General features: G+C 49.8%; 1 protein-coding gene across 3 annotated transcripts in view; it reads left to right on the forward strand.

Annotated features, from left to right (window-relative positions):
- The first annotated feature begins 4,072 nt into the window (after positions 1–4,072).
- ARID5B (AT-rich interaction domain 5B) overlaps positions 4,073–25,038 on the forward strand; it is a 116,608-nt gene continuing 95,642 nt past the window's right edge. Inside the window, exons 1-3 of one of the 3 annotated variants that reach the window (XM_080597443.1) lie at positions 4,073–4,195; positions 4,449–4,712; positions 15,431–15,656. In XM_080597443.1, the coding sequence (XP_080453569.1) occupies positions 4,175–4,195; positions 4,449–4,712; positions 15,431–15,656 (511 nt within the window). In that variant the 5' untranslated portion in view covers positions 4,073–4,174. Of the gene's footprint in view, positions 4,196–4,355; positions 4,713–15,430; positions 15,657–25,038 lie in introns of those variants that run through there. The other 2 variants (XM_080597444.1, XM_080597442.1) reach the window with 2 other exon arrangements.

Here is a 25,038-nt window from a genome sequence, read left to right on the forward strand (position 1 = left end):
ATTTAATAAATTAACGCTTTAAATGCTTTTTGGTTCAACTTTGTTTATTAGGAGCAGTCTTATTTTGGCTTTTGTATATTCATTTCCAGCTACTGCTCTGTCTGATCCTGATCTTATTTCCTTTGTAATCTACAGATCTTCTGTTGTTATCATTGCTATGTTTTATGGTTTTGCATTACTTTATTGACTCGGCATACTGTAAGCTTTTTTTCTCCTCCCTCTGCTGAAAATAGCCTTTTATGAGAAGCTTAAGCAAAAGCCTGGAATGTCCAAAGGAGAGCACAGAAACATTACAACATTTTGCACATTTCTTTTGGCCAGCGAAAGTTACAAAATATTCATACGAAGAAACTTATCCAGTGCCTGCAGGACAAAATCCAACTTTTTGATTATATGTGGAATTTCAATTTCTGCTATAAACAAGCTGGGTATTTTATATTTTATTTTATTTATTTTTGCGTTTGAGGGGGAGGGGAGACCTCTATGCAATTGATGTCAGAGCAATGATCAATATGCATACTGTTGTTGCTGCAAATATGTACTCGAGTGCACTGCAACAGACTGTTGATGCCACATTCAAAATGTCAAAACCATCATAAAGTTCAGCAGGATGCTGATGGTCCTCACAGCCAGCAGCACTGGTTGAAGAGATGGCATCGGCTGGGCGCTGGAGCATGGCAATGGAGGGTGAATGATTCCTCCCGCCCGCGCTGGGATCCTCCCCTGCCACGGGGACGCTGGGGGATGAAAGGGAAGGTGCCTAAAAGGACAATGGGCGGATGGCTGGCAACGTATGTGCGCACCTCGTCCTCCCCGATGGCTCTGTGCATCCTTGGTGAGAGCAGGAGAGGCCTCGGCTGTTGGGCCGTTCCCAAAAGGAGTCACTGCCTGGGCTGCGGCTCAGCTGCGAGCGTGCAGGAAGGAGCCCAATGGGTCTTTCACCAGCTTCTGAGGTGGCACCAACTCCTGCCGCTATGAGCCATGAGGAGAAGGTGTTGGTGTGAGGATGGCGGCCGGTGCTTCACAGATGCTTTGGTCACCTACAGGGCAGGGCAGGCAGGTGACCCAAGCGCAGCTATAGGGAGGCAGGGGCACCTTCAGGGGCACCTTCAGGTTCTCCCGCAGGAGAACAGGAACACCCCGCGAGTGCCCTTGGGAGCTGCCTCTTGCTGGCGAAGCTGGGCCACTGGCTCATGTTGGACACCAACCTGCCAGGTGATCTGTTAGGTGAGAAGAACCCAACCTGCTTAGGGACCTTTCTGACATTGCCCAGCTGGCTCTTGAAGCAAGCATCAGACGGTGCCACCATCTGAATTTCGGCTTTCAGTGTAACCCCTTGAGGAGATAAACACGAGCACGGACTTTGGAGCTGAGCTGCCCCAGACCGCGGAGGTGCCATGGAGCCCTGCAGGAGCTGAGCGCACCGCGTGGTGGCTCAGCTCATCACGTGCCAAGCCCTGCCTGCTGGTGTGCTGCATGAACAAGGAGTCTCTGCTGAGGACCAAAACCATGCGTCCTTGCACCCGTGCACCCTACCTGGCCCTGTGCTCCCCAGCCTCGCCTTCGTGTGCCGTGCCGTGCTGCGGAGGGATGGATGCTCGCTTCCCGAGGCGCGAGGTCATGGCTGGCAGGAAAGATGAGGCAACCGGAGCCGGGGAAGGATGCTTCCATGCAGCGGGGGCAGCACCGAGGCTGCCACGGCAGAAGCAGAGGAATTTGGGTGCGAAAGGAAACGGGAAGTTCTCTTTGCCACCTGAATATATGTTGTGGGTAAGGAGCAGCCCTACCTGCCTGAGATCAAGCAAATGAATAAACAAATAAAAACCTGTTTGTGCCCAATATATTGTAACAATCGTTTGAGGACGGCTTTATCTGCGTGAGAGTATAACCCTGATTAAACATGCCAAGGTCAGTGAAAACAAAGGTGAATTGCTGAAGAAATGCAAGTTATTCTGGCTGGGGGTGACAAGAAGCGGCGCTCCCGGTTCTGTGGGGATTTTTCAATGTGCAGGTCTCCTTGTGTCACCTCCCCATCCCCTTCCAAATACCCTCCCCCTGGCTGACTGAGCTCCCAGGCACAAAGCACTGGATTTTAGTGGCCAGAACAGCTCTCAGTGGCTCTCCTGAGCTGTGTGGCTTGTTTTGCCGACCCAGGCTGTGCAGGACCCTCAGCGTTGCCACTTGCTGGCTTCCCGCCGCCCCCATGCCAGCCTCCCGCCTGCCCCAGTGCAGCGCCCACAGCTCAGGGGCTCACTCCCACAGGCGTAAGCCCAGGAAGGCACCACAGGGACCCCGACTGCCTGCACCTCTGGCATGGAAGCAAATTCCCCATCCCTTGTGCTGAAGATGATTTTCTTCCGTCCCGCTGTGTACAAGCCAAGAGGCTGTAGGGCCACGGACCTGATGGATGCTAGGGCACCACCGTAAAGGACCACAGGGCACAGAGGAGCAAGCCTTTTGCACGCTGGAACGAAAAGTTTGATTTTCCCTCCAGAGGAACCAGGAGAATCACAGCCGCCCCCAGGGAAGCACCGCCAACATTGCTCGTTATTGCCAGCCAGCAAAACCCCGCTCACAAGGGCTCCCGGCAGCCCAGGCGGTGGCTTCACCCCACTAGCAGCCGGGGGGACCCCGCGGCCGCCCCACTCAGCACCGGGGTGCCCGGCTGTGCCCGCAGCGCTCACGCAGCCATGGCAGCGGGCACCGTGAGCTCCGTGTTACCCAAGCCGGCTCGGACACGTGCGCAGCACATGGATCTCCTTCGGGGCCCGGGGAAGCGCCCTCCTACACCCAGCGCAGCCGCGGAGGGCCCCCGGGGGCCGCCGCCCGGAGCCCCCCGGCCTTGGGGAGCCGCGGGGGGAGCCGTGCCCGGGCCCGGCCCCGCGGGGCAGCCCCGCACCGGGGGGGCTCCGCCGCCGCTCCCGGGGCCGGGGGGGGCCGGGCCGGGCGCCAGGGGTCGCCCCGGGAGCGGCGCCGCCGCCGCCCGCACTTGTTGCTGCCCCCCGCGCTGTGTCGTGGGGCACGCAGCGCTGACGTCACCGCTGGCGTCATTAGTGCGGACGTTATTTATTTATTTCCCCATTCATTTATTCATTTATTTATCCCCCCCCCGTCCCTCTCAGCCCCCCGCTGGCTCGCTGCCGGGGGGCCGGGGCTGCCTCGCTGGGGGCGGCTCCGCACCCCCCCCCCCCCCATCCCCGGTCCCGGGGTGCGCGCACGGGGCGGCCGCGGGGCTGCGCGGGCGCGGAGCGGCAGCGCCCTGGGAGGGGGCGGGTGGGCAGCAGCGGAGCCCCCCCATGCCCCCCCCGGGCTCCGCGGGCGCGGAGGGGCCGCGGCGGAAACTTTCCCGGCCCCTGCGCGGGTGCGCAGCCCGTGACCCCCCCCGGGGAGAGGGGGGAGCGTGGAGGCTCCGCGGGATGCGCAGAGCGCCCCCCCCCCCCCCCCCGGTGTTTCTTGTCTTCGCGCTTGTCCCTGGCGCACACGCGCATTAATATTGATGCGTTTATATAATCGATAACCCACTTTCCTCCTTCCCCGGGAAAAACGAAAAAAAAAAAGAAAAAAGGCACCGAGCCCCCCCGCGGCTGTCCCGGCCCGGGGGGGGGGGGGTCCCGGCCCCGCTCCGCCCGGCGCCGCGCAGGGGGGGCTCTCCCGGCCGTGCGGTGCGGAGCGGTGCGGAGCGGGCGCGGTGCGGGGCCGAGCAGCGCCCCTCGCGCCGCAGGAAATGGGCTTTATATTAGACATATACACGCAGGTCCTGTCAGATCCGCAGCGCGCCCGCGCGCCCTTTCGGCCCCCCAAAAATCGCGGGGCGCCCCGCCGGGCCCCGCCGCCCCCCCGCCGGCCCCGCGCCGCCCCCCCGCGCCCCGCCGGCGCCCCCGGGCATTTTTGCGGGGCCGGGGCGGGCGTCGCGGGGCGTCGCGGCGCGCGGCGGCGGCGGCGGCGGGGCGCGGCGGGGCGGCGCGGGGGCGGCGGGGCGGGGGTCGCGCGGCGGGGGGGGCGCGGCGGGGCGCGCGGCGGGGCGGGGGGCGGCGGCGGCGGCGGGGCGGCGCGGGGGCGGCGGCGGCGGGGGGCGGCGGGCGGCGGGGCCGGCTTCGCCCTGCCAGGACCTGCCGGGCTCCATTCACGCCAACAAGTTTGGGAGAATGTTGAGTTCAATCACGCCGGAGCCGCGATGGAGCGCAGCGCACTGCAGGTACCGCGCGGCCCCGCCGCCGCGCAGCGCCGCGCAGCCCCGCGCCCCCTCCCCTCCCTCGCTGCCTCCCTCCCTCCCTCCCCTCCCGCCGCCCTCCCTCTCCCCCCGCCGCCCTCCATCCCTCCCTCGCTCCCTCCCTCCCTCCCTCGCTCCCTCCCTCCCTCCCTCCGCCGCCCCCCCCGCCCTGCCCTGCGCGGCGCTGCGCGGCGCGGAGCCGGCGCTGATGCCGCCGCCGTGTTGTTGTTCCCCGCAGTGGGTCGGCGCCCCGTGCGGCTCGCACGGCCCCTACGTCTTCTACCGGGCGTTCCGCTTCCAGCGCCGCGGCGGCGGCGGCCGGGCGCGGGTCCTCTCCCTCGGCGACTTCTTCTTCGTGCGGTGCCGCGCGGAGGAGCCCGCCTGCATCGCGGAGCTGCAGCTGCTCTGGGAGGAGCGCACCAGCCGGCAACTTCTCTCCAGCGCCAAACTTTATTTTCTCCCCGAGGACACCCCCCAGGGCAGGACCAGTGACCATGGCGAGGTGGTAAACGCAGCTCCGGCCCCCCCCCCCCCCCCCGCGCCCCCCCCCCGGTCCCCATCCCGTCCCCACCTGCATGCCTGGGCTCGGCCCCCCCCGTGTCCCCCCGGTGCCCGCGGAGGGGCCGCGCCGTCGGGGCGCTCCGGTGCGCGCTGCCCGGGAACTCGGGCGGGCGGGCGGGGGGCGGGCGCGGCGCCCCCCGGCCCGGCAGCGGGGCACGAGTGCGGGGCTCGCCCCGACCCCCCGCTACGCCGCCGGGGCCCGGCCGGGCCGGGGACGCCGGGAGGGGCAGAGGAGAGGAGGGGGCGCGGGGGGGGCGCGCGTGCAGCGCTCGGGGCCGGTTCGGCGGCAGCCGGTGCGCCGGGGAGGGCGGAAATTACGAAATGGAGGCCGAGGGAGATCAAAAGGCACCGGGCTGGCGGGGACGCGCCGGGCGAGGTGAGCGGTGACAGGTAGGGGCGCGGGGGGCTCCGCGCCGCCTGCCGGAGCCGCCGGCTCGGCCGCGCAGCCCGGGCAGGGGCCGCGCAGGTTGCGCCCCCCCGCGCCCCGGCCCCGCTCCGCCCGCGCCCGGCCCCGGGGTCCCGCGTGGGAACTGGCGGGGGGGCCCCGCGGGCGCCGCCGGGGCGAGGAGGGAGCTCGCCGGGAGCCGCCGGGGTGACAGCGAGCGAGGGATGCTCGGGACCTGCCCGTGGCGACTCTGTGAAACTGTGCCTGCGTGCGGCTCGTCCGGGGCGCCGTGTGTGCGTGCGCGTGTATCGCCGGCGATATTGGGAAGGGGGGTGGGGAAAGGGACACAAATCATTTTAATACGCCGTAATGATCGGCTCATGTTACTGTGGTAGGAACATCAGAGAAAATTAATCCTGCCATTACGAGCAGAACGCTGCTCCGGTACGAGAGTTCTCAGCTGCGTGCACCTTCCTAATAATATGCTCGATTTTATTTATTTTTACATGCAAACACCGCTAGTAATTAGCCGCGTGATTATCCTTGTGCGTTTCACCGGGGCTTTAACTGATGTCATTCCGCATTATTCAACCATATGAAAACAATTTTCAATTAAGATAATGGCACGCCTCGAAATTATGCAAATGCTCATCGTATTGTGTAGAATAATTATGACAAATGTAAAGCAGGTAAAAAGTTTCCTAATGCAGTTGTGTTTTACACCCCGGTGATGTCATTTCCCCTCTGGCCTAAGTTAGTCATTCATTAGCAGAGTAGCAGCAGCAGCAGCAGCAGCAACAGCAACAGCTCTGAGTGATACTTCTCTGGCAGGGAGCCTACAGAAACCGGCACTGAGAGCCAGGGCCTAGAGAGGGCAACATAACACTCCCATTAAGACATGTACTTTGTTTTCACTTACTCCATTAACTTGTTTATAGACACCGGAACGATTTTTAGCATTGATTTTTAATAGTTCTCAAGGATGCGACTCCTGCTCAGCGGCGCGCAGCCGGCAGACAAAGGCCGGTGCTGGCTGGCGCCGCGCGGGAGGCGGACGGGGGGTCTGCGGCTCCCCCAGTGTTGTAGGTGGGCCACAGCCCCCCGTGTGGGTGACGTCCCCGGGCTCCGCGGCTCCCCACACGGCTCCCGCGTGAGGGGACACACGCTGCTCCCAGCTGAGGGGAGAGGCAATTCGTGGGTGTCGGACACCTTCGCTTGGCGAAGGAGCGGTGGGCCGAAACGCCTGGTGCTGTACGTAGTAGGGCTGTGGGTGAGGCGAGCCAGCGCTGCGGCGTGTGCTGTCCGGAGGCTCCCACCAGTGTCAAAGGGCAGCGGAGGCGCTCACTGTGAATAAAAGCATCCGTCGGGGAGCGGCTGGTCGAATGGCAGGCCTGGGTCGAGCCCGCCAGAGGTTTAGGCACGGTGGCTGGCAGCTCTCTGCGCTAGCATCGTGGTTAATAGAGGCAGCTCGCCGCCGGCTTTTTTCTAACAGCAGCATTGACACTATGACGATACTCAGCTAGTGGCTGCAAGGAGGGAGAGTGAGCAAGGAGGTATGTAACGCTTCTGTTACTCAGAAATCTCTGATGGCGTATTTTATCTGATTGCCAAATGTTTGAGCTAATCAGCGATAAGTGTAAATACAAGTCTTTTTATAGCCAACTGAATTCATCACCCAGACTTAAATATAACCCTCAGCGCCGCTGAAGCCGGACGTCGCCGTGTGCCCAGGGCCAGGCCGCTGAGGGGCCGGAGCTGAGGCGCGTGCCCCCCGCTGCCGCCGCGGCTGGGCTCCAGCACCCCCGGCCCGGCAGGGAGACGCTGCTGCAGGCCACGAAGCCCACGGCCTCCCAGCACGGGGAGCCTGGCGAGCAGGGATGGCGCTGGGCTCAGGACGGGGGTCTTGCTGTGTGAGGGACAGCGACGCTGCCCTGGGGGACAGCGTTGGGTGCACCAGAAGAGTTCTGCTCTGCCCTGCTGAAAACTTTGCCGCTGCTTTTGAAGCACCGGGGCCCAGGAGCTGCAGCAGGTGTGGCGCTGAGGGGGATGAAGCGAGAAGGCCCAGCGGGGATGAAGAGCTCACCCCCTGCTCCCAGGAGGGCCTCAGGGAGACCTGCGCTGACGAAGGCACCGGCTGCGCATGGGGTCACCTCGTGCAGGAGGGGCGAGCGCCTCCTGTGGGCTCAGAGGAGGACATTTGGGGGCTGCTGGGCCCCGAGGGGGTGGCTGTGCAGTTGTGCTGCTGATGAAAGCCGCTGCCCAGCCCCTTGCCCGGTGCTTGGGACCTGCCGTGCTGGGGGCAGGGGCTGGCTGCGGCCTCCCAGCCCTGGGCAAGACCTCCTCAGGCTCAGACCCTCCTCTGTTCTGAGGGGTAGTGCAGGGCTGTGAAGGGGCTGACCCTGGCAGAAGCAGTTCCAGAGCAACGTGCTTATTAGTGCCTTGTATTTTCATGTTTTTAAAGGTGTTGGCATTAATTAGGCTGGGCTTAAAAATAGATATCAAAGCCGATGCTCATTAAATCCAGGGACGGTTTGTGATGCAGTGTGTACAATTCCTAAAAAGCCCCAAACAAGCGACTGATTTATTTCACGTGGTATGACATTCTGTGCATCGCCCCGCATCATCATAAATGTTGTTTCTGCTTAGGCTGGACCGTCAGTAGGAATCTGCTTTTGGTTCATTCATCAGGATCTAAGTTTACTACGAACTCATGTTGATTTCATCTGCTCTCCCAAACTGGGGATCTGATGCAATGCTTTTCGCCTTGCAAATAATCCTTACTCATGCAAGTAATTTACATGAGTAAGCATTGCTCATACAGAGGAGAGGAGAGAGCTAGTTTCCTGTAATTATTTCCCTAGCAGTATTTTGCATTTTCAGACTAATTGAAAAAAAAAAAAAGTCATCACTCTATAAATGTATGTCATTTATAATTGCAGAGATTCTTCCAGAAAGCTAAGGCGTGCAGCGGGCTCGTTCTCTGACGCTTTGGGGACAGATGCCAGCAGCGTCCCTTGAGGGGCCTGGCTGGCGGCCGGGGGCTCGCTGGGCGGCCAGGTCCTGTCTGCGTGCGCGAGGACCGCGGCTCGTTGCCACCCCCTGGGCACGTGCTGCTCCCTCCGCACGGCTATGGGTTTCTGCCACGCGCGGGATCCTGTACGCTCTCACTTGAAACGCGAACGGCCCCGTTTTGGTCTCCGTGGTGCATGCCTTATGCTTGTATCTGTCAACACGGGTAATGGCAACACGTTTCGAACATGCAGATTACGATTATTAAAGGGTGCTTCAAAAATCATGCTAATAGCATCAATCTCCACCGTACACTTGCTCAGAGTAATTCAGCTTTGGAAATCGGGCGCACTGTAATAGCAGTGTTAGAGAAATGGCATTTGTCATAAAATATCATGGTTTTGGTAATTGCGTATCCACTCTGTATATTTTTATCTCTCTCGCCACCAGTAGCATATGCTGGCAAAGGAAGAAGAGGGCAGGGATATTACTCAGAGAAGCCACATGTTGCTAGCCATTAGCCAGCAATCTGGCGCGTCTGGTCACTCAAGGCAGATCCCTTTTTCTTTCACATTTTTGCATTTCTCCTTTTTCCCTCCCTTTCCCAGTGCATTCAGACTGTGAAAATACACCCACTGCTCTCCGGAGTTGCTGTTCCCAGTCTGATCAGTGGCACTAAACATTAAACTCTTGTCTTTGGAGAATAATAGGCTTCACATGGTACACCCTCAAGCATGTTGAGATACTGTGCAGGCTGGAAAATAAAAAAGTTCTAATTGTGTCTTTTAAATAAGCATAGGAGTGAATTAATTAGACTATATTTTGTCTTTAGTTGCTTAGTTACACAATAGTATTCCTAAGCACAAGTAAGATAAATTGGCTCTTTTTGTGCTGCTTGTCCCTTAATCATAATTACTGTATTGCTCAGGAGAGTAACACATACATAGATTTTGCATTTTTAATAATATTCAAACAATATGCGTGTGATATAGAAAGTATCTTCTGATTCACGCTCCTATATGCTTTTATTCAGGAAGAAGTTCTACTGTTATGGGAGCAATATTTGCATTAGTTGCTCAGAGATGTAGTTCTGGGAAATACATAATTGAAATATTCTTGCAATGCTTGTTCTGGCCCTTTCATTCGCATTCAAAATAACAATGCCTTAAGTCTCAGAACAGTCATCCACTCTTGATTTAAGAGCTTTTTTCCTTTGTGTGTATGTGTGTGTGTGTGTGCAGTGTGGGTTCACGCCCAGATTTAACCCTGCAGAGGCCAGACGCTTGCGTGATTCGTAGTGTCATATCAAGTTGAGCTTTTTATTTTGTAGCTAAAAAGCAGTCAGAAGGTCAGATGAACATCGGCATTTTATGGCATGAATCCAATGACCTTAGTGCTTGGCAGGCATCCATGTTTCTACGTGAAGGTGCCAGGGTAATATAGATAATAAAATAGTTTGTTTTCATTTTCTAGATATTTTAATCTTCCTTCGCAAACTGCGGCCTCGGTTTCGGGGGGGGGCTGGGGGTGCTCCTGGGGGCCAAAACTTTGATTTCTTTCTGGGTTGTTAGATGTTAGCTGCTAATGATGGGCAGATTGATACAGATACTGAACAATGGAAGATTCTGGCAAGAAACCCACTAGACATGCTCAGTGGATGTATGTGAAAATTGGCTCCATTGTTCTGCTGTATGAAAAGCAAGTAAATTATTTACAGATATTTGCTAATTAAAGCACATATTGTTTTACTAGCACAATAGAACACAATATAACAAAAGACAAAAGAATAAGCTTGCATAATTTAAACCTGCTAATGCAATGTACTCCTTGTTAAGAAAAATATAATTATGTAATCTACAAGGAAAGCTCTTCGTACTGTAACTGTAGTAGGCAAAATTAGGAATTAATTGCTTGTGAACTTGCCTAAACTAAAACAACTCTTCGAGATCTGTGAACAATCTGATGGGAAAACACTTTGACTGAAGCTTATTCTCGCTTTGGTCAGAACTTCTATCTGCAGTGACAGATAGAAATTCAGTTTGAACCTGTGCTCGGGGGCCGGAGGAAGAAAAGAAAAGAAACGAAATGGAGAAAGAGGCTGGCAGTAGAAATGTCAGATCTGGCTGCTTGCAGCCGTCCCTCTGAGGGCTCCATCTCCATCCGTTTCTGGCCCAGATGGACCAGTATCCCACAAAGTACCCTACAACAGCGCGGTGCTGCCCTGCCCCGGGACGCACTGCATGTCTCGCTTTGGAAATACTGAGTTACGTAGAAATAGTTGTGTACAAACACAAAGGGAATCGCGACCTCAGGGGCTTCACCTGCGTCCTTAATTTTGCTGTCTTCTATTTGGTCTCAGATGCTGGTGGATGGGGAGAACTTGTTGGGATTCAGTGTTCACCATCAGCATGAGTTTAAGCCAGCCACGTAGGGCCTAGCACAGTCTGGGGAAATAGTGCAGGAGGCTGGGGAAATACCTGTCACCTGAATTTAACGAGATCATTATAGCCCTTTAAAGTAATTAGGGAAGGATTAACAGATGAAAGTTTCTGCCTTGGCCTCTTTAAAATTCTCCCATGTGCCCGGTGAATTCTTGGGCTGTGCACGTTTCCCTTTTCAAGGCTTTCCTTGGGGTTCATGGGTGCAGAGCGGTGGTCACCCTGGGTCCCTTCACACTGGTACCTTCTAGGCTGCCAGCCCCACTCCCCACATCCTGCAGGATGCCTCCGTCCATCCTGGGCAAGGGCCGTGCACGGATACACATCACCGTGTGAGGCATCCAAAGCAAGGAAAGGAGAAAGAAAGTTTCACCTGCCCATGCCACACGTGGGAGCCTGCCGTGAGGCTTGCTGTGACTCTGTGATCCCTTCTGTAGAATGGGAGCAGCAGTTCCTGCCTGGCAGAGAACAGAGTGCCCGGTTCCTGGGGTGAGAGCAGCATTGTTGTGCAAATTATGCGAAGGGCATTTTCACCTAAATTGTGGAAAACTAAAAAAAACATGGGATATATTAAAAAAAAAAAAAAGCCCTGAATAACAGGGGACTTTATGTCCCAGTGAAATATGCAGTTCTATTATCTGTGGTGAATACAGTGCGTAAGAGTCACAATGTATTTTTTGCTCCTGTGGATGAATGTGTTTTCATCGGCAGTGTACTGGGTTGTAAAATATGCATCTTCAGCTATCTGCTGTCCTAAAGGTTTCAGTAAAAAGGCTGAAGGTGTTTTCTAATGCAAGTCGGACTGATCAGATAAATGACACGAGGTGTCTCCTATAATTATTGGCAAGAGTTTTTACAGTGCGTCTCCCCTTTCTCTCCAGGCCACATATTTGATGTTAGGAGACAGCCAAGCAGGTGTTTGGATCGCTCTTGCCCTCCAGAATTCCTTAAGTGACCTCTGGAAGCGCTGGAGTGAAAACAGTCTCAGCACGTCAAAATTTTGAGATATCTCAGTTGCCGTAATTCTTTTAAAGCTGCCTTGGCGTCTCTAAAATATAAATCTTTCCTAGTTATTGGCAATGAGTGAGAAGTTGTGATGTAGCATACGCGGGTGTGGAGTCGAGATGTACGACCTCCCTGTGGTGCCCTGTGACTCCCTGCCTTGTAAGAGTTAATATTTCTTCTAAAAAATAATTATCCGCTTTAAACTATTCTAACTACCTGACCTCTTTCCTTGAATGTAAGTATTCCAGCCATCTGCTGAGTCAGGCAATACAGTGGTCTGTGCTTGCAGGAGGCCGTGATGGTTGCTTAGACAACAGTGACATAATATTTAAGCATAACGGCTCTCGAGAAGATACTGTCCCTTTCTCCCTGGATTTCTTCTCCGAAAATGCCAATCTGATTATGCTGTTCAGAAACAAGCGAGGGATGAGGACAGTTTGTATCATCGCCGTTTCTTAACCGTCTCCCCTTTTTCCACTCAATAGATGAAAGTATTCTGCTTCGTGCAGGAGTCTTTTAAGATGTGCTGAAATTACAGGCTGACTAGATACCCACTTTTATAGAAACAGAAGAAAAAGTGCCTCTTTATATAGTCAGTATCTATTTCAAGAATACGACAACTATGTGGCTGGGAAAAATGTTCCCATTGGCCACCAGCATCCATAAAGGAGCACCTGAGATAAATCCCGCTCCTGAGCAGAGCTGAAATCGGCACTCACTGTTTCCTCCTGTAAATCTAGTTTTGGTGTAGCAGGAAAAAACCTGCAATTAAAGACTTACCAGGCAATGGAGACCTCATAAACGTATCACTTCAGAGCATAGCTAATACACTACAAGTTGATTTTTGTTTATATATATATATGCACTCTATGCGACGTGGGTGGTTTTCATGTTTACACAGAGATATAATTATGAATGACATGAAGGCTATACAGCAGATTTCTTTAATCTTCTAAAGGTTTGTTAGTCATGTGTCACTGCGTACCTGGTTTTTATTTATTCAACATCTGTATTCCTTTGTCATCTCGTTGAAAGGGTTCCTCTAGAAGGGCTGCAGAAGTGGGTGTGCAGTGGTTCATGTCAAATGGGGAAGGGGGCTGCCCTGGACATGTCGGGTGACCTCCGGTACCACTCCCAGTTCGGGTCTGACCACAATGCATGGGGAGGTTGCTTGAGGGTGTGTGAAAGGGTGGCAAGATACGTAGATAAGCAAAGGTGATGGAGCAGCTAGGTGACCACAGTTTGGGTGCCATGGGAGCAGATGACCTCTTGTGTTAGCAAGGGGCCAAGATCTGGGGAAAATGGCCTCCTCTGGAGCTGCCTGGGCTTCATGTGAGCTGGAGGACTACAACAGTGTCTCTTCAGCATCAGGAACAGCTCAGTTTTGGGGGTGCTGATGGTGGGGGAGCCACAGCTTTAAGAGGGTGCAGGGTAGGCCCTGATAGGCCGACAGGCATGAGGTGAGGGCCGCCATTACGCGGCAGCGCCTCCCTGGAGCCTGAGGCCCGGCCCAGCTGCCATGAGCATGAGGCCTGCAGTCAGCCACCCTCCTTGGGCGTCCCTGCCCGTTTTGTGCCCTTGGGGATGTGGCTGCCACAGGGTGACGGGGACCTGTCACCTCTGGGGACGTGGCTGCAGCAGGGTGACAGAGACAGCCACTCTGTGCTGCCTTCCTGGGCACCCCTCTGTGCCACTGCGGCTGTGCTCAGACACCCAGCGCCATTTTGTGAAGGCAGCTGCGCTGGCACCCATTCACTGTTGTTACAGTAGGGCTTCTTTTTTTTCCTCCTATGTACACATCGTGTGTGTGTGTGTGTGTGTGTGTGTGTGAAGGTTGTATTCTGGAAAACAAGTTTATTCATTGATGATGTAATAGTGATTGTACTTTTCGTTTGGTTAATAAATTGTCTGCTCAGCTTACTTTGTATGCCAGCCAAAATTAGTCATACCAGTTCTTGGAAAGGATATGAAGAAACTAGTAATTGAAATCATAATCATTTGATCATGAGAGCTATTTGGAAAATAATATTTCAACCAAAAACATGTCTGATCTCCAAGTCAGGTTTTTATTAAAGTGCTCTAGTGTTTAATATTAGAAATAGTACAGGGGTTGGTGATTGTGTGCAACATCCTGAAAGAAAACTTCATCCACAAACTGCTGATATATATATATATATTTTTTTTTCATCTGACATTTATTAATCACCACATAATAGCTATGAAATAGATAGCAACTACAGCTTTTTTTTTATTATTATTTCAAGTGGATGGTGTAATGAAATTGGGTGAAACCATCCATTGAAATTGTACTTTGTAGTATGCAACACTTGTTTACAAAGTATTGACGTTTGTCATAAACAGAGGTTTAAAACATCACCGCTATTGTTTGTTGTTCGGTGGAAGCTCTTATGCTGTGCAATGATAAAAGGAAAAGATTTTATTACAAGCTTGCTTAGCATGCCTTTCATTTCTGACCAAATACATGTTACTGCACTAAATGTAATGAAGGTGCCTGCTTATGAAGCGATTTTTTATTATATGAGGGAGAGTGGAATATCAGATCTGCTTTTTTACCAGATATCCTTCAGGTTTTGTGTTGTGTGTAACTTATCACAATAGAGCTTTTTTTTTTATTATTTTTTTCCTATTGAGCAGTATTTTATTTCCTGAGGAATGTGTTCAGTGGAAAAAAAAAAACACACAGAGAGAATCAATCATGCTTTTCTCTTTGTTTAATAACTCAAAGAATTTCTTTCCCTTTTGCAAATAGTTGTGTTTATTTGGAAGGAAAATTGGATTCTGGTTTATTTATTTCAAGAACCTGTAACCTTATTTAGTGCTAGAAATGTGCAGAGTGCAAGGTGTGGTGGGCAGCCAGCTCTCATTACAACATAAATTATTTCTGCTAAACATAAATTATTTCTGCTATTTTAACTAAAAAATCTGGAGTGTATCTTCCTGGATATTTATGTATGTTTGTATGTTTATTTTTTGAGGCTTTCTCGAGCCCTTGCTTACTACAGTCAGCTATAAAACATTCTGCTTATTCATCATGACTGAGAGGAGTTGATTGTTTCCTGGAAGGATAAAATTCAGCAATTAGAGCTGTTTAATTCAAGTATATGTTCTGGAGGCTAAACTAGGTTTAAGTGCTTTTCTTAGAATGTATGTTTAAGAAGGGAAAAAAATTACAGTTCTCTTCTGATCTTGAAAAGGGTTTTCAGAAACATGAGAATGTGCAAGTTTCTTTTGGTGGGAAGCACATAACATTTATGTAGTATTTCTTTTGGGATTACATCACAGTTTTATTTAATTTTTAGGACAAAAGTTAAATTCAATATTTGTGTATAAGCCAAGGGAAAATGTACCATAAACACAGGAATTTTCTGGTGAGTCAGAGTTCCAAGAATCTGAGATTTACTTAGTCCATTTATTTCAGGACTAGCTATAACCATTAGTCATCCAGCCATGAATTTTTACATTTGCAGCTAATTGCACCTAAAAAACAAACTTTCCCTCAAGGCTTTCGGTTATACAGAATGTGATTTGGCAACCTGTATTTCAAATGCCTTTTAGGATCATTGCCCTGGTCTTAGAAATTGTCTTTAGATTATGTGTAGTTGCTTCAAGTAAACAACTAATATTTCCACTTAGGTGGCAGGAGGAATAAATGAAGTATTAGGTATTCTGTATCACAGGAAAATTAATCTGCCAACAAGACAGGCTTTTCCAACCGCCTTTTGGGGGGTGGCGTTAAGAGTTTATCAGCCATTGTGGAGCCCTGCATGACATTTTGCATTCTCATCTGACTGTTCCTTGCAGGATGAAGTTATTGCTGTTTCAGAGAAAGTCACTGTGAAGCTTGAAGACTTGGCAAAATGGGCCCAGTCCGATTTCTCCAAGTGGAAGTGTGGTTTCCGGGCTGAGCCGGTTAAGCCAATGGATGTGGGGAAGAATGGACAGAAGGAAGCCTTGATGAGATATAGACAATCCACGCTCAACAGCGGCTTGAACTTCAAAGACATCCTAAAGGAGAAGGCTGACCTTGGTAAGTGTCCCTTGCTTTCTCCTGTGGGGAGCGGCTTGTGTTCAGCTGTGTTTTAGAGGTGGATGAGCCCAATCCTGCCAAACCGTTGCCGATTCCCAGGGTATATCTGTGCTTCGGGCAGAGGTGTGGTGATGAGATACTTGAGTGGGATGGGTGTTGGTGGTGAGCTCATTGCAGGCTTGCTTGCCCTGCATCTTGACTCCTTGGAGATTAATGTGGGGCAACTCTGTACTACCTGTCTACTCTGTAGAGGTATCACTGAGTTCTAAGGCTCAAATCTCGAATATGGGAACACAGTGAATTGTCAAGGGTTTTCCCTGGGATTGTGCAGGCCTTGGGGTCAGGTCAAAGCAGTGCAGCATGGTGAAAGAAATATGACACATCTCCTCTAGGCTTCCTACACAAGGAAGGAGAGACTGAAGGCCTTTCACTTCTTAAATCCCATCTTTTTGGAAGTGCAGGGTTGTTTCCACTTTTTAGTGTTTGTCCTGGCTCTGTACGATCAGCTTTGTGTTTTATTCAGTAGAGAGATGTCCACTATTTCCTCAGAGACTGCTCTGTAGCTCATGTGTTTTCTTGTGAGCCTGGTGTGTTTTCTTCTAATATTTATGTTATTACACAGCTTAGGCCTTCTGCGTGTGCTCCGCTGTTCTCTGGCTGTGGTTTGTACTCGACAGACGCGCTTTTTTTCCTGGCTGTTTTTAGGGAGGGATACGGTAGCTCTGCTACTTTGGATGGTTGCAAACAGGCTTGCAGCTCTGTGACTGCTTTCACACCTCTAAGACACTCAGATCTCTGAAATTGTGGTGGGTGGCCTCTCCAAGGGAGATGGGTCTCCTGCTGGTAAACATGCCTATTTGTGGTATTAGGACCTTGGATGCCTGATAGCTGTTATCCCAGGCACGTTTCTCTGTTGAACCAAACTTTTAACAAACGTTCTGAGTTTAAAGACAAATTTAAGACGTAAATGGTTGAAAGGTAAGAAAATAAAAGTTAAGGCCAATGCATGTGAACAAATGCTTTTGTACCTACGTGAGCAGGAGATACAGGGCCAAGTTTGGTTTCATAATGGCACAACTGTGTTGGCGTCGAAGCCAATTTACACTGTGCTGAAGATCTGTCTTAGAGGATTTATCTTCTGCATCTCGTTTTTCTGATCTTACCAAATGGTAAAGTGATTTTGTCAATCTTGCATTTCACCATTAGATATGTAGGTTGGAAGATTAAAGTACAATTGAAAGTTGATCTTATTTTTCATTACCTCTCCAGGAAAAAAAAAAAAAAAAGACCCATGCAATTCTCTCTCTTTTCCTTTGCTTTTCCGTGTGGTTTCTTCTGGTTCATAATTACATGCAGTGATTTTCTCTGATATTGCCCTGGCATCTTGTTTGCATACTACATTTATTTGTGTTTGTTTCTTATGTCAAAAGAATCTTAATGTTTTTCAGATAGAACTTTGTGTGTTAATGTTTTCTTGGTTTTGTTTTTAACAAACAAGAAGGCCCTTGTGGTGAGTTATGAAATTGCTGTTACCTACCCTAGGAGCCAAAGAAAATAATGTTTAAGCCTAAAGCTTATATTTGCATGTTAAGCCCTTTGAAAGTAAGGGTTATACTGAAAATGCTTATGGAATCCAAACTATATGTTATAATTTTGATAACCCACATTCCGACGTTGCTTATTTTCTGTCAGTGGCTCTGGCTTTATGCTTGGTGTTTTTGTTTTGTTTTGTTTTGTTTTTTTTCAGTAGAAAAGGGTGTTTTGACTAATGTTTGATTACGATTGCTGTTTCTTCTTCATGACTGGTTGGTGGGAGTAAAACCAAGGGTTCAAGAAGACCTGCAGCTGACAGGCAAGAAGGTCTGAAGGGAACAAATCCCTTCTTGTGCTAGTCTGGCAGGCCATGCACAAGTCTGCTAGTGAGGCTCATATGTAACCGTGACTGTAGACGAGGAAGTTGCTGGAACGTGTGTTGAAAAGGCCTACATAAGCAAGGTGATCTCGTGGACCCCTTTTTTCCTATGAAATGGCATGTTTCCATTACAGAAAAACCCCATAAAAGTGATTAGAGTTTGAAATTTTTCCTACTAGGTGTTTTTGTACCAAGCTGCAGAAAGTAATAGGAAATTATATCCCTACTAAAGCCCTCAAAAAACTACAGAAGAAACAAAATCAGTTTTCACAAACTATCCAGAAGTGGTGGAGGGTGAAAGAACCCCGATGAAATGAAAACATGGCTGATACAGAACCACAGAAGTGGCACTGTGTGAATATACTTAATTAAACGTGTTATGTTGGGAGCAGGGTGGCTTTAAACAATAACCAGGCAAAGCGGGGCCTTGGTATATGAGCAGCTTACACGTTGTAGCATATGCTCTGTGGCATTTGCTTAGACAAAAATAAGGCCTGGTTAATGCACAACCCAGAGAAACTATGCACCTAGAATTGAAAGTTGACCCTAATTCAAATTATGTAGTTCTGTCTTCTTTTTGTTCTCCTTTTCTTTTTCTTTTTTCTTTCTTCTCTAGTCTTTTTTTTTCACGTCTTTTTCTCTTCTTTTCTCTTTTCCTTCATTGTTTTTTGCAGATTTTCTTTTTCTGTAAAATGGCATTGTTCTCATCACTAGTGAATTATGCAGAACTTTTCCTTAGGACTGTATTAAATAAAAGATCTAGCAATGGCTTTCTTTCTTTTTTTTTTTCTTTTTTTTTTGGTAAGCTTCAAGATTTCAGCCTGAGAAATTATTTTTAAGAATTATTTCTTTCTGCATTTTGAGGTATTTATGTTATACATTCTGTCCCTTTCTACAAATATGTCAATATTGAATGCTAGCAGTTTATATCTTAAGACTATTCATAGCTTTCTGAATATTTCTTTCAAATGTTGAGAAAAACAAAGAATAACAACAATGCAGCATATAAAAATAGAGTTGCTCAGGAATGTATTATTCATAATGAACATGAGAACCTGTTTTTCCAGAAGAATTGGTCTGATTAAATCATTCACTACTAAGGCCGCTAGTTATTTATTTTTGTCTTTAGAATTATTTAGGGGATTTTTCTTTGTAATAAATGGACTTGTATACCCATATTTGGTAAACCAGTGGGAAGTCACCAAATGAGAAATTATTTCATTTTACAAAATTTTTAGCAACTAAGCAATGTAAACACTATCAGTTAAATATGGCAAAGTTGCATATTTGTATTCCTTGGGCTATAGTTCGACAAAAATTCAAATTATTTTATATAACACTGCTTCTTACAGACTTCCTTTAAGTGAAGTATGAAAGCTGCAGTGTAAGCTTTATTGGCCTATAAATATGTCATTATAGTTGGACTACATTTATATGCTTTGGATTGTTGTTTAAGCCAAGAAAATATGTCTCTACAGGTTGACTTTTTATTGAAACCCTTTGAGGCATACAACAGAATGTATTTTAGGCCAAGGTTATTAAAACAGCATTTTCATTTTTGCAGCAGACTCATTGTCAATTATGCTGCCACAAACTGTCTGTGGATAGGCAGTTATGAATGGTTTCATCTCTAAATGTGTCTTTAGAAAAAGAAATAAAAGATAGAGGAGTCAGAGCTGAAATTGAGAGAAGAGACGGAGGGGAAAATGACTGAATTCAGCACTCACAGGCTCTGCAGGTTTGGGTTCAGCTGGGCTGAGGTGCTGTCTGGGTGTAGCCGAGGAGCCAGCGCCCCGTGCCAGGCTCAGCGAGGTGGCAGAAGGCTGATCGTGGCAAGCCAGCAGTCGGCACCCCTGCAGCACACGAGGCCGTCATGACGATGCTCCAGGTTGGGTCCCCAGGCTGTCATCACCGCTCTTTTTATCCATCTTTCGTGAAGCATTATGACGCCAAAACGCGTGGTTGAAGTTGCCACACTGTGGGCTCTCCTGTTCCCATGCTGGTGGCATTACTGATGGATGACCACATTTTGGGGCTTGCTAAAGGCTTTGCTGCGGTTTTTGCACTTTAGTTTGGATCCACTGAGGAAGAACTTGAAGAAAATTTAGAAATTATCCCTGTCCTGTCTTTCATTCCCCACAGTCATGTGTTTGGGGGTAGAATTAGGATCTTCTCAGTGAAATCCAGGAAAATCTAGTGCTACTTCATGGCTTACTGCCATGGTTTGGCAGTTGCCCTTCCCCAGTCCATAGTTGGTTTTCCAGTGGTTATTTCTGCTTCACTCTTTTGAACTTTGCTCTTTTGAACAGTAGAGCTTGCCGGGCAGGGGCAGTGCCACAGGACTGGCTCACCCTCTCAGCTCCTTCTCTTTACCAGTCTCATCATTGGCACAGCAGGGAGATCCTGGGTCCCCATTAGGAGATTATGTTTCCGTGTAAATTGGGTGATCCAGGGCAGATGGCAGTGAGTTTGGAAGGAGGAGCGGAGCAGGGCTGCTGCCCGGCCCCAGCAGGCACTGAGCTCACTTCTCAGGCAGGGGCGTTGCAGCAGGCATGACTTCTCCAGGTGAAGATTATCAGCTCATAACGTGTCAAACTGTAATACTATCAAAACTGATCATCTGCAGCTGTACTGCGTTCAGACACTTGTGGGGACTTCTGAACTGACGCCGACTCTCCTTTTTCATTGTTTGTCATGTGCTGCTGAATTCAGGCTCGCCTGGATTAGCCTGATGCAATAATTTTCTGACCAGCTAATTGTTAGCCATTCAGAGTACAGCTACTTTGGATATTTTGTGCCCCATGCCTCTCTCTTCCTTCTTCTGTCTGCACTTTGTGCCTCCTCTTTGTGCCTTCCTGTCCCCGTTGTCCTAACTGAATGCCATTTTGATCTTGATAAAACTCCTGTGAGTGTCCCATTATCCCATTTTCCCCTCTCTGCCCTTGTGCACTGTATGTTGTTTTTTTGTCTCGTGGGTCAGAGTGACCTCTCCAACTCATTTTAGCCAGCCCAATTGATAGAGCTCTTTTGCCGTAGATGAGGCTATTACATGGCTTGTCTGTTGTGCCCCACGGAGCCTGAAGGGAGGAGGACGGCTCCCTTGGGGAAGGGACTGTGGTGCTTTCTTCTGTGCCTGTGCAGCGCCTGGCACATGCTGGCAGCGCTGCAGCGGAGCGAGAGCACCTGTGGGCTGTGGGGCAGTGCTGGGACTGCTCTGCCGAGTGCTGCCGAGCAGGAAGGCTTCCTTTGGTCCTACATCCTTTGGTTTGTCTTTGGAGTTAACATGTTTGGTATCGGAGATAACCTGAAGTGCTGAGCAGACAGGCAACTTTGGCCTTGCATGAACAGGGCAAGGTAAATGGTCATTTTTTTGTTTGTTAACCAGTTGGTTTAAGGTAACTAGTAGTTGTTGGCTTCAATTGCTGGCTGCATTTTGAATGCTGAAGGGTGGTGCTGTTGTTAGGTGCAATGTAGCCCCGGTAATCCTGTGCTAACAGCTTACTTTCTCCTGGGGGTGACCCTGCACCCAGTAGCATCTTTGGGCTCCCCCTCCTCACTTGCCCCTCTCCCTTCAGCCCTGGCTGTTCCCCTCTGCACCCCCTCAGCCTCCCTCGGAGGAGGCTGGCGGGGTCCTCAGGGGTTGTCTGTAGCCACCTGGACCTTCCTGAGGCCACGTGTTTACCCAAACAATGCTGGGATGATTTAAGTGCTGTTAATTTCTTCCTTTCTCTGGTGACATCCTGCTTCATTACCGAGGAAGCGTATGGGGGTGACAAAAACGTTTTAATACGCAGCACTGGCTATGGAAGCTTTTCTTTCACCACTGGATTGTGTTGAGCCTCATCTATTTGTGGCTCTTGAAAGGAGTTTTAACACCACACGTCTCGAACTTCAAGCGTGCCTTATCAAAGAGATAAAATTGGGATTTCTTTTCAAACTTTGACATGCCGTAAAGCCCTTATAGAAGGGGGTGGTGGTGTTGCCCCTGGGAATTGAGGAGGTGGGTATTTTGGTCTTTGAAACACTGAAGTTCTGCCAAGAAATGCAAACAGGATCCCACAGAACTTCTCTTAGGGTAGCCCCTAAATCGCAGTGCCTTTCCCCGCCCCCCCTCTTCCTGCAGCAGGAGCAAGCTAACGTGATTATCAGAATGGCGCTGATAGCAGTTGTCACTGTGTCAGCGTTTTCAATTATGTATTGGTATGACAGGGCACTTTGTCGGTGCCGTGGAGCACAGCCATTTGCAGTTGCGGTCCTGGTCTGCTCCAAAACATCAGGGGAGAAATCAGGGCTGCAGGGCAGGAGAGGGGGAAGAGTTAAATTTTAGTGCCTCGAGAAGCTGGAGGGAGCTGCCCCATGCTCTTCTGCAGCTGAAGTTACCGCAGCTTGCACCATTAATAAGAGTTTTGTTGCAGCCTCTGGTTGGAGCAGGAGCAGCCTGCGTAATTGCAAAATAAGTAGATAAAAAATAACGACCATTCGCAGAGCGTGCAAGAGCGGCCAGTGTGGGACAGTGTCCCTTTAAAAATGTTTGACGGCTTTTTTTATTTTTGTCTGTTTTTAGCACCGAGATTGACCTTGCCAGGCTGTGTAATAACCCACATGTGTCTGCTCTCCAGGATTTTTTCCCTTCTAGTCACTGTTGGATCTTACATTTAATTCTTACTGACCATGAGGTTTTGTTCCAGTAACTGAAAACGTGTGCCTCCTGGTGCAGCGCTGCTGTGCTTTAAATCTGACTTTATCTCAATGTCTGCCTTTTTTTCCTTTTTATTTTTTTTTATTTTTCCACTTTTGATTTTAGAGGGTGCTGTTTTCCTCCCCAGCCTTCCCTCTCATTTCCGTCCCTGCCCATATTGTTTCTGGATCCCAGGGGACCCAGTTTGGGACTTGTTTTGTGCCCCTGAGCGTGCCTTGCCCAGCGCCACGATGGAGGCGATCAGTGTTGTCCTTCATGTGCCATGGCTGCTGGTCAGAGCTGCTGGTCCCCCACAGACCACCAGCGCCTTTTCCCTGTGTTGTATCCTTCCCACGCAGCCAGCCCAACCCGGCTGAGCATAGAGATCCGTAAGCCGAGCACCTACATGACGCTGCGGTACGGCTGGGTGGGCCCCGAGGACGTCCTCTTTCTCCTGCCTGGCTCTTTTCCTGGGCTGTAATTCTGCGCTGCCAGAGCCCGGGACTGGGAGCCTTGCGGTCGCCTTTGACTTCGAGCGGTCCGTTAATCAAGTGGGAGCTGTCTTCATACAGCTCGTGAATCACCCCGCCTGCGACCTGCGCGGCCACGCTGGGATGCTCTGGCTCTTCTTGTGCCACGGCCGGTCCTGGGAGCCAGTTCCCTTGCTGGGGGGCGCAGGGGGGCCAGACCCAGCTTCCTCAGCACCTTCCTTCCACGGTGCTCTTCAGAGGTGCCTGCCCGTTGCTCCCGTGCCCAGAAACGCAGCTTGTCTGTTGTTTACAGCCTGCAACGTGCCCAGCCTGTCTGTCTTCCTAGGTACCTTAGTGTGGTTCTGACCACTCTGTTTCAGAAGGGCTGGTGCTTGTTCTACAAGATACACTATTCTTACAGCTGGCCCATCTCATGCCACAGGGGTTTATCAGGGAAAGTATCCTTTGTGCATCTGAAACTGAAGGAGACTTGCTTTTTCTCCCTGTTCTCCTCTTTTCGCAAAATCCTACTGCCTTGGACCTGCCCGGCACTGTGTGCTGCCCTTGTGAGCACCCATCTCTGTGGGCACGAAGGGGAAGGGGGGGTCTGGCATCCTTGCTCTTCTTAAACCAAGTTTTAAGGCTCTCAGTATTGACATTGTGGCTGCTTAATTTGGCTCGTGCTTGTCTTTGCAGGCTTGTGCTTGTCTTTGCAGGCTTGGTGATCCATGCAGGATGAGGCCATTGATAGATGAGGGTGTTGGGGAAGGGAGGGGTTAAAGGTAGGTGTATAAAGGGAGGGGTTAAAGGTAGGTGTATAAATTGGAGTGCAGTTTGTGGGTGACAGAGAAAGTGAATATTAAAAAAATGTAACAGCGTGACTTGTAACTGGATAGATTTTGTACAGGAGAGTGCTGTGGCATCACCTTTATTTACTTCATTTAGTGAAACCTGTACCATGTAAAATAAGTTCCTCCTTAATTTTATTGCTAATAATAATTTGCTTGTAAAAATGAATCCTTGGCGCTGTAAAGCTTGAGCTTGGTTCTCTCTTGCTCTCTTACATTATGAAGGACAAATACTTAACACCGTAAAGAAGCTTCTGCTAGTGATAGATAATATGTATTATTTTAGCAGGTTGTGAAAAATCAAGGTGGATTTTTACATCTGCACACTGCTGCATAATTGATAGATGTAGATGCTGAAATTCAAAATAAGCTTCTAGCAGAGCACACATTTGATTTTCCTAAACATTTAAATGTATGTATCACACCCTCATTTTAAGATGCTGGTTAATGACTTTATGAGCATGTTGGCAGCCAGAGCATTACATGTGGTTTGAGAAATGTGTCTGGATATGCTTGGTAAGCACTATTGTTCTGACAGTGTACTAAAGGCCATCTTCAATTTGACTGTGCTCTACTTTGTTATGCTGTGAAAGAAAAAGATAATTCAGCAGAGCATTGTGCTGTCGGCTGGAGACGCCACACTTCAGAATACAAATATTACTAAGGATAAATGAATCATTAAAAGAACAGTAGCATAAAATATCTGATGAATGAACTCCAGGAGTCTCTGCTGGAATAAATTTAGCATTCACGGACAGTACCATAATATGTGAAATAATAGTATCAGTTCTACATTCAGATGCCAAAAACATTTATGGACCCAGAATAATTGTGAATTACAAGGCTGTAAATACATGGAGGGGATTTGGTGATATCATAATAAACCATGAGAAAGATGCTAGGCTGGTTTCTAATGTTACCAGAACCTCGAGATATATTTACAACCTCGTTCACACTCCTGCAGTTTTAGGGGGCAATTCTCCTCTCACAACATGTTCGCCATTCCCGTTAGTGCCGGGGGGAGTTAGGCATGTGTGTCAGGAGTGGAATAGATCCCCATGTGTTGTACAATTCAAGGATCCTATAACAAATTGGAAATACAATTTAAAAAAAAAAGAGGGAAACATTCCCTCTTGGCCTCCTCCAGGTTCCCTCATGTCCTGTTCTGCTCCTGCGAATGAGGCTAGTGAGAGGAAAACAGGTAAAGTACGACAAGGTAGCTGGTGTGTTTCTGAACGTTTTGTCCACAGCTGCATCGTTCTTTCACTTTTTATTACTGAAGAAACAAAACAACCAAGGCCCAGATGTCTGGTCCCAGGTTTCTTGAAAGTGCAGGCTAATGCATTTTAAAAGCGAGCTGCAAATACCCAGGGAAGGTTGGGATTGTCAGCCTGTCTACCGAAAGGAGTCTTCGCTGTTGTGATACCAGATCTGTGCCTGATAAGAACAGTTAATTAGGAACTGGGGCCTGACC

The sequence above is a fragment of the Anser brachyrhynchus genome, assembly GCF_964034855.1.
Source record: "Anser brachyrhynchus genome assembly, chromosome: 6".
Taxonomy (NCBI): Eukaryota; Metazoa; Chordata; class Aves; order Anseriformes; family Anatidae; genus Anser; species Anser brachyrhynchus.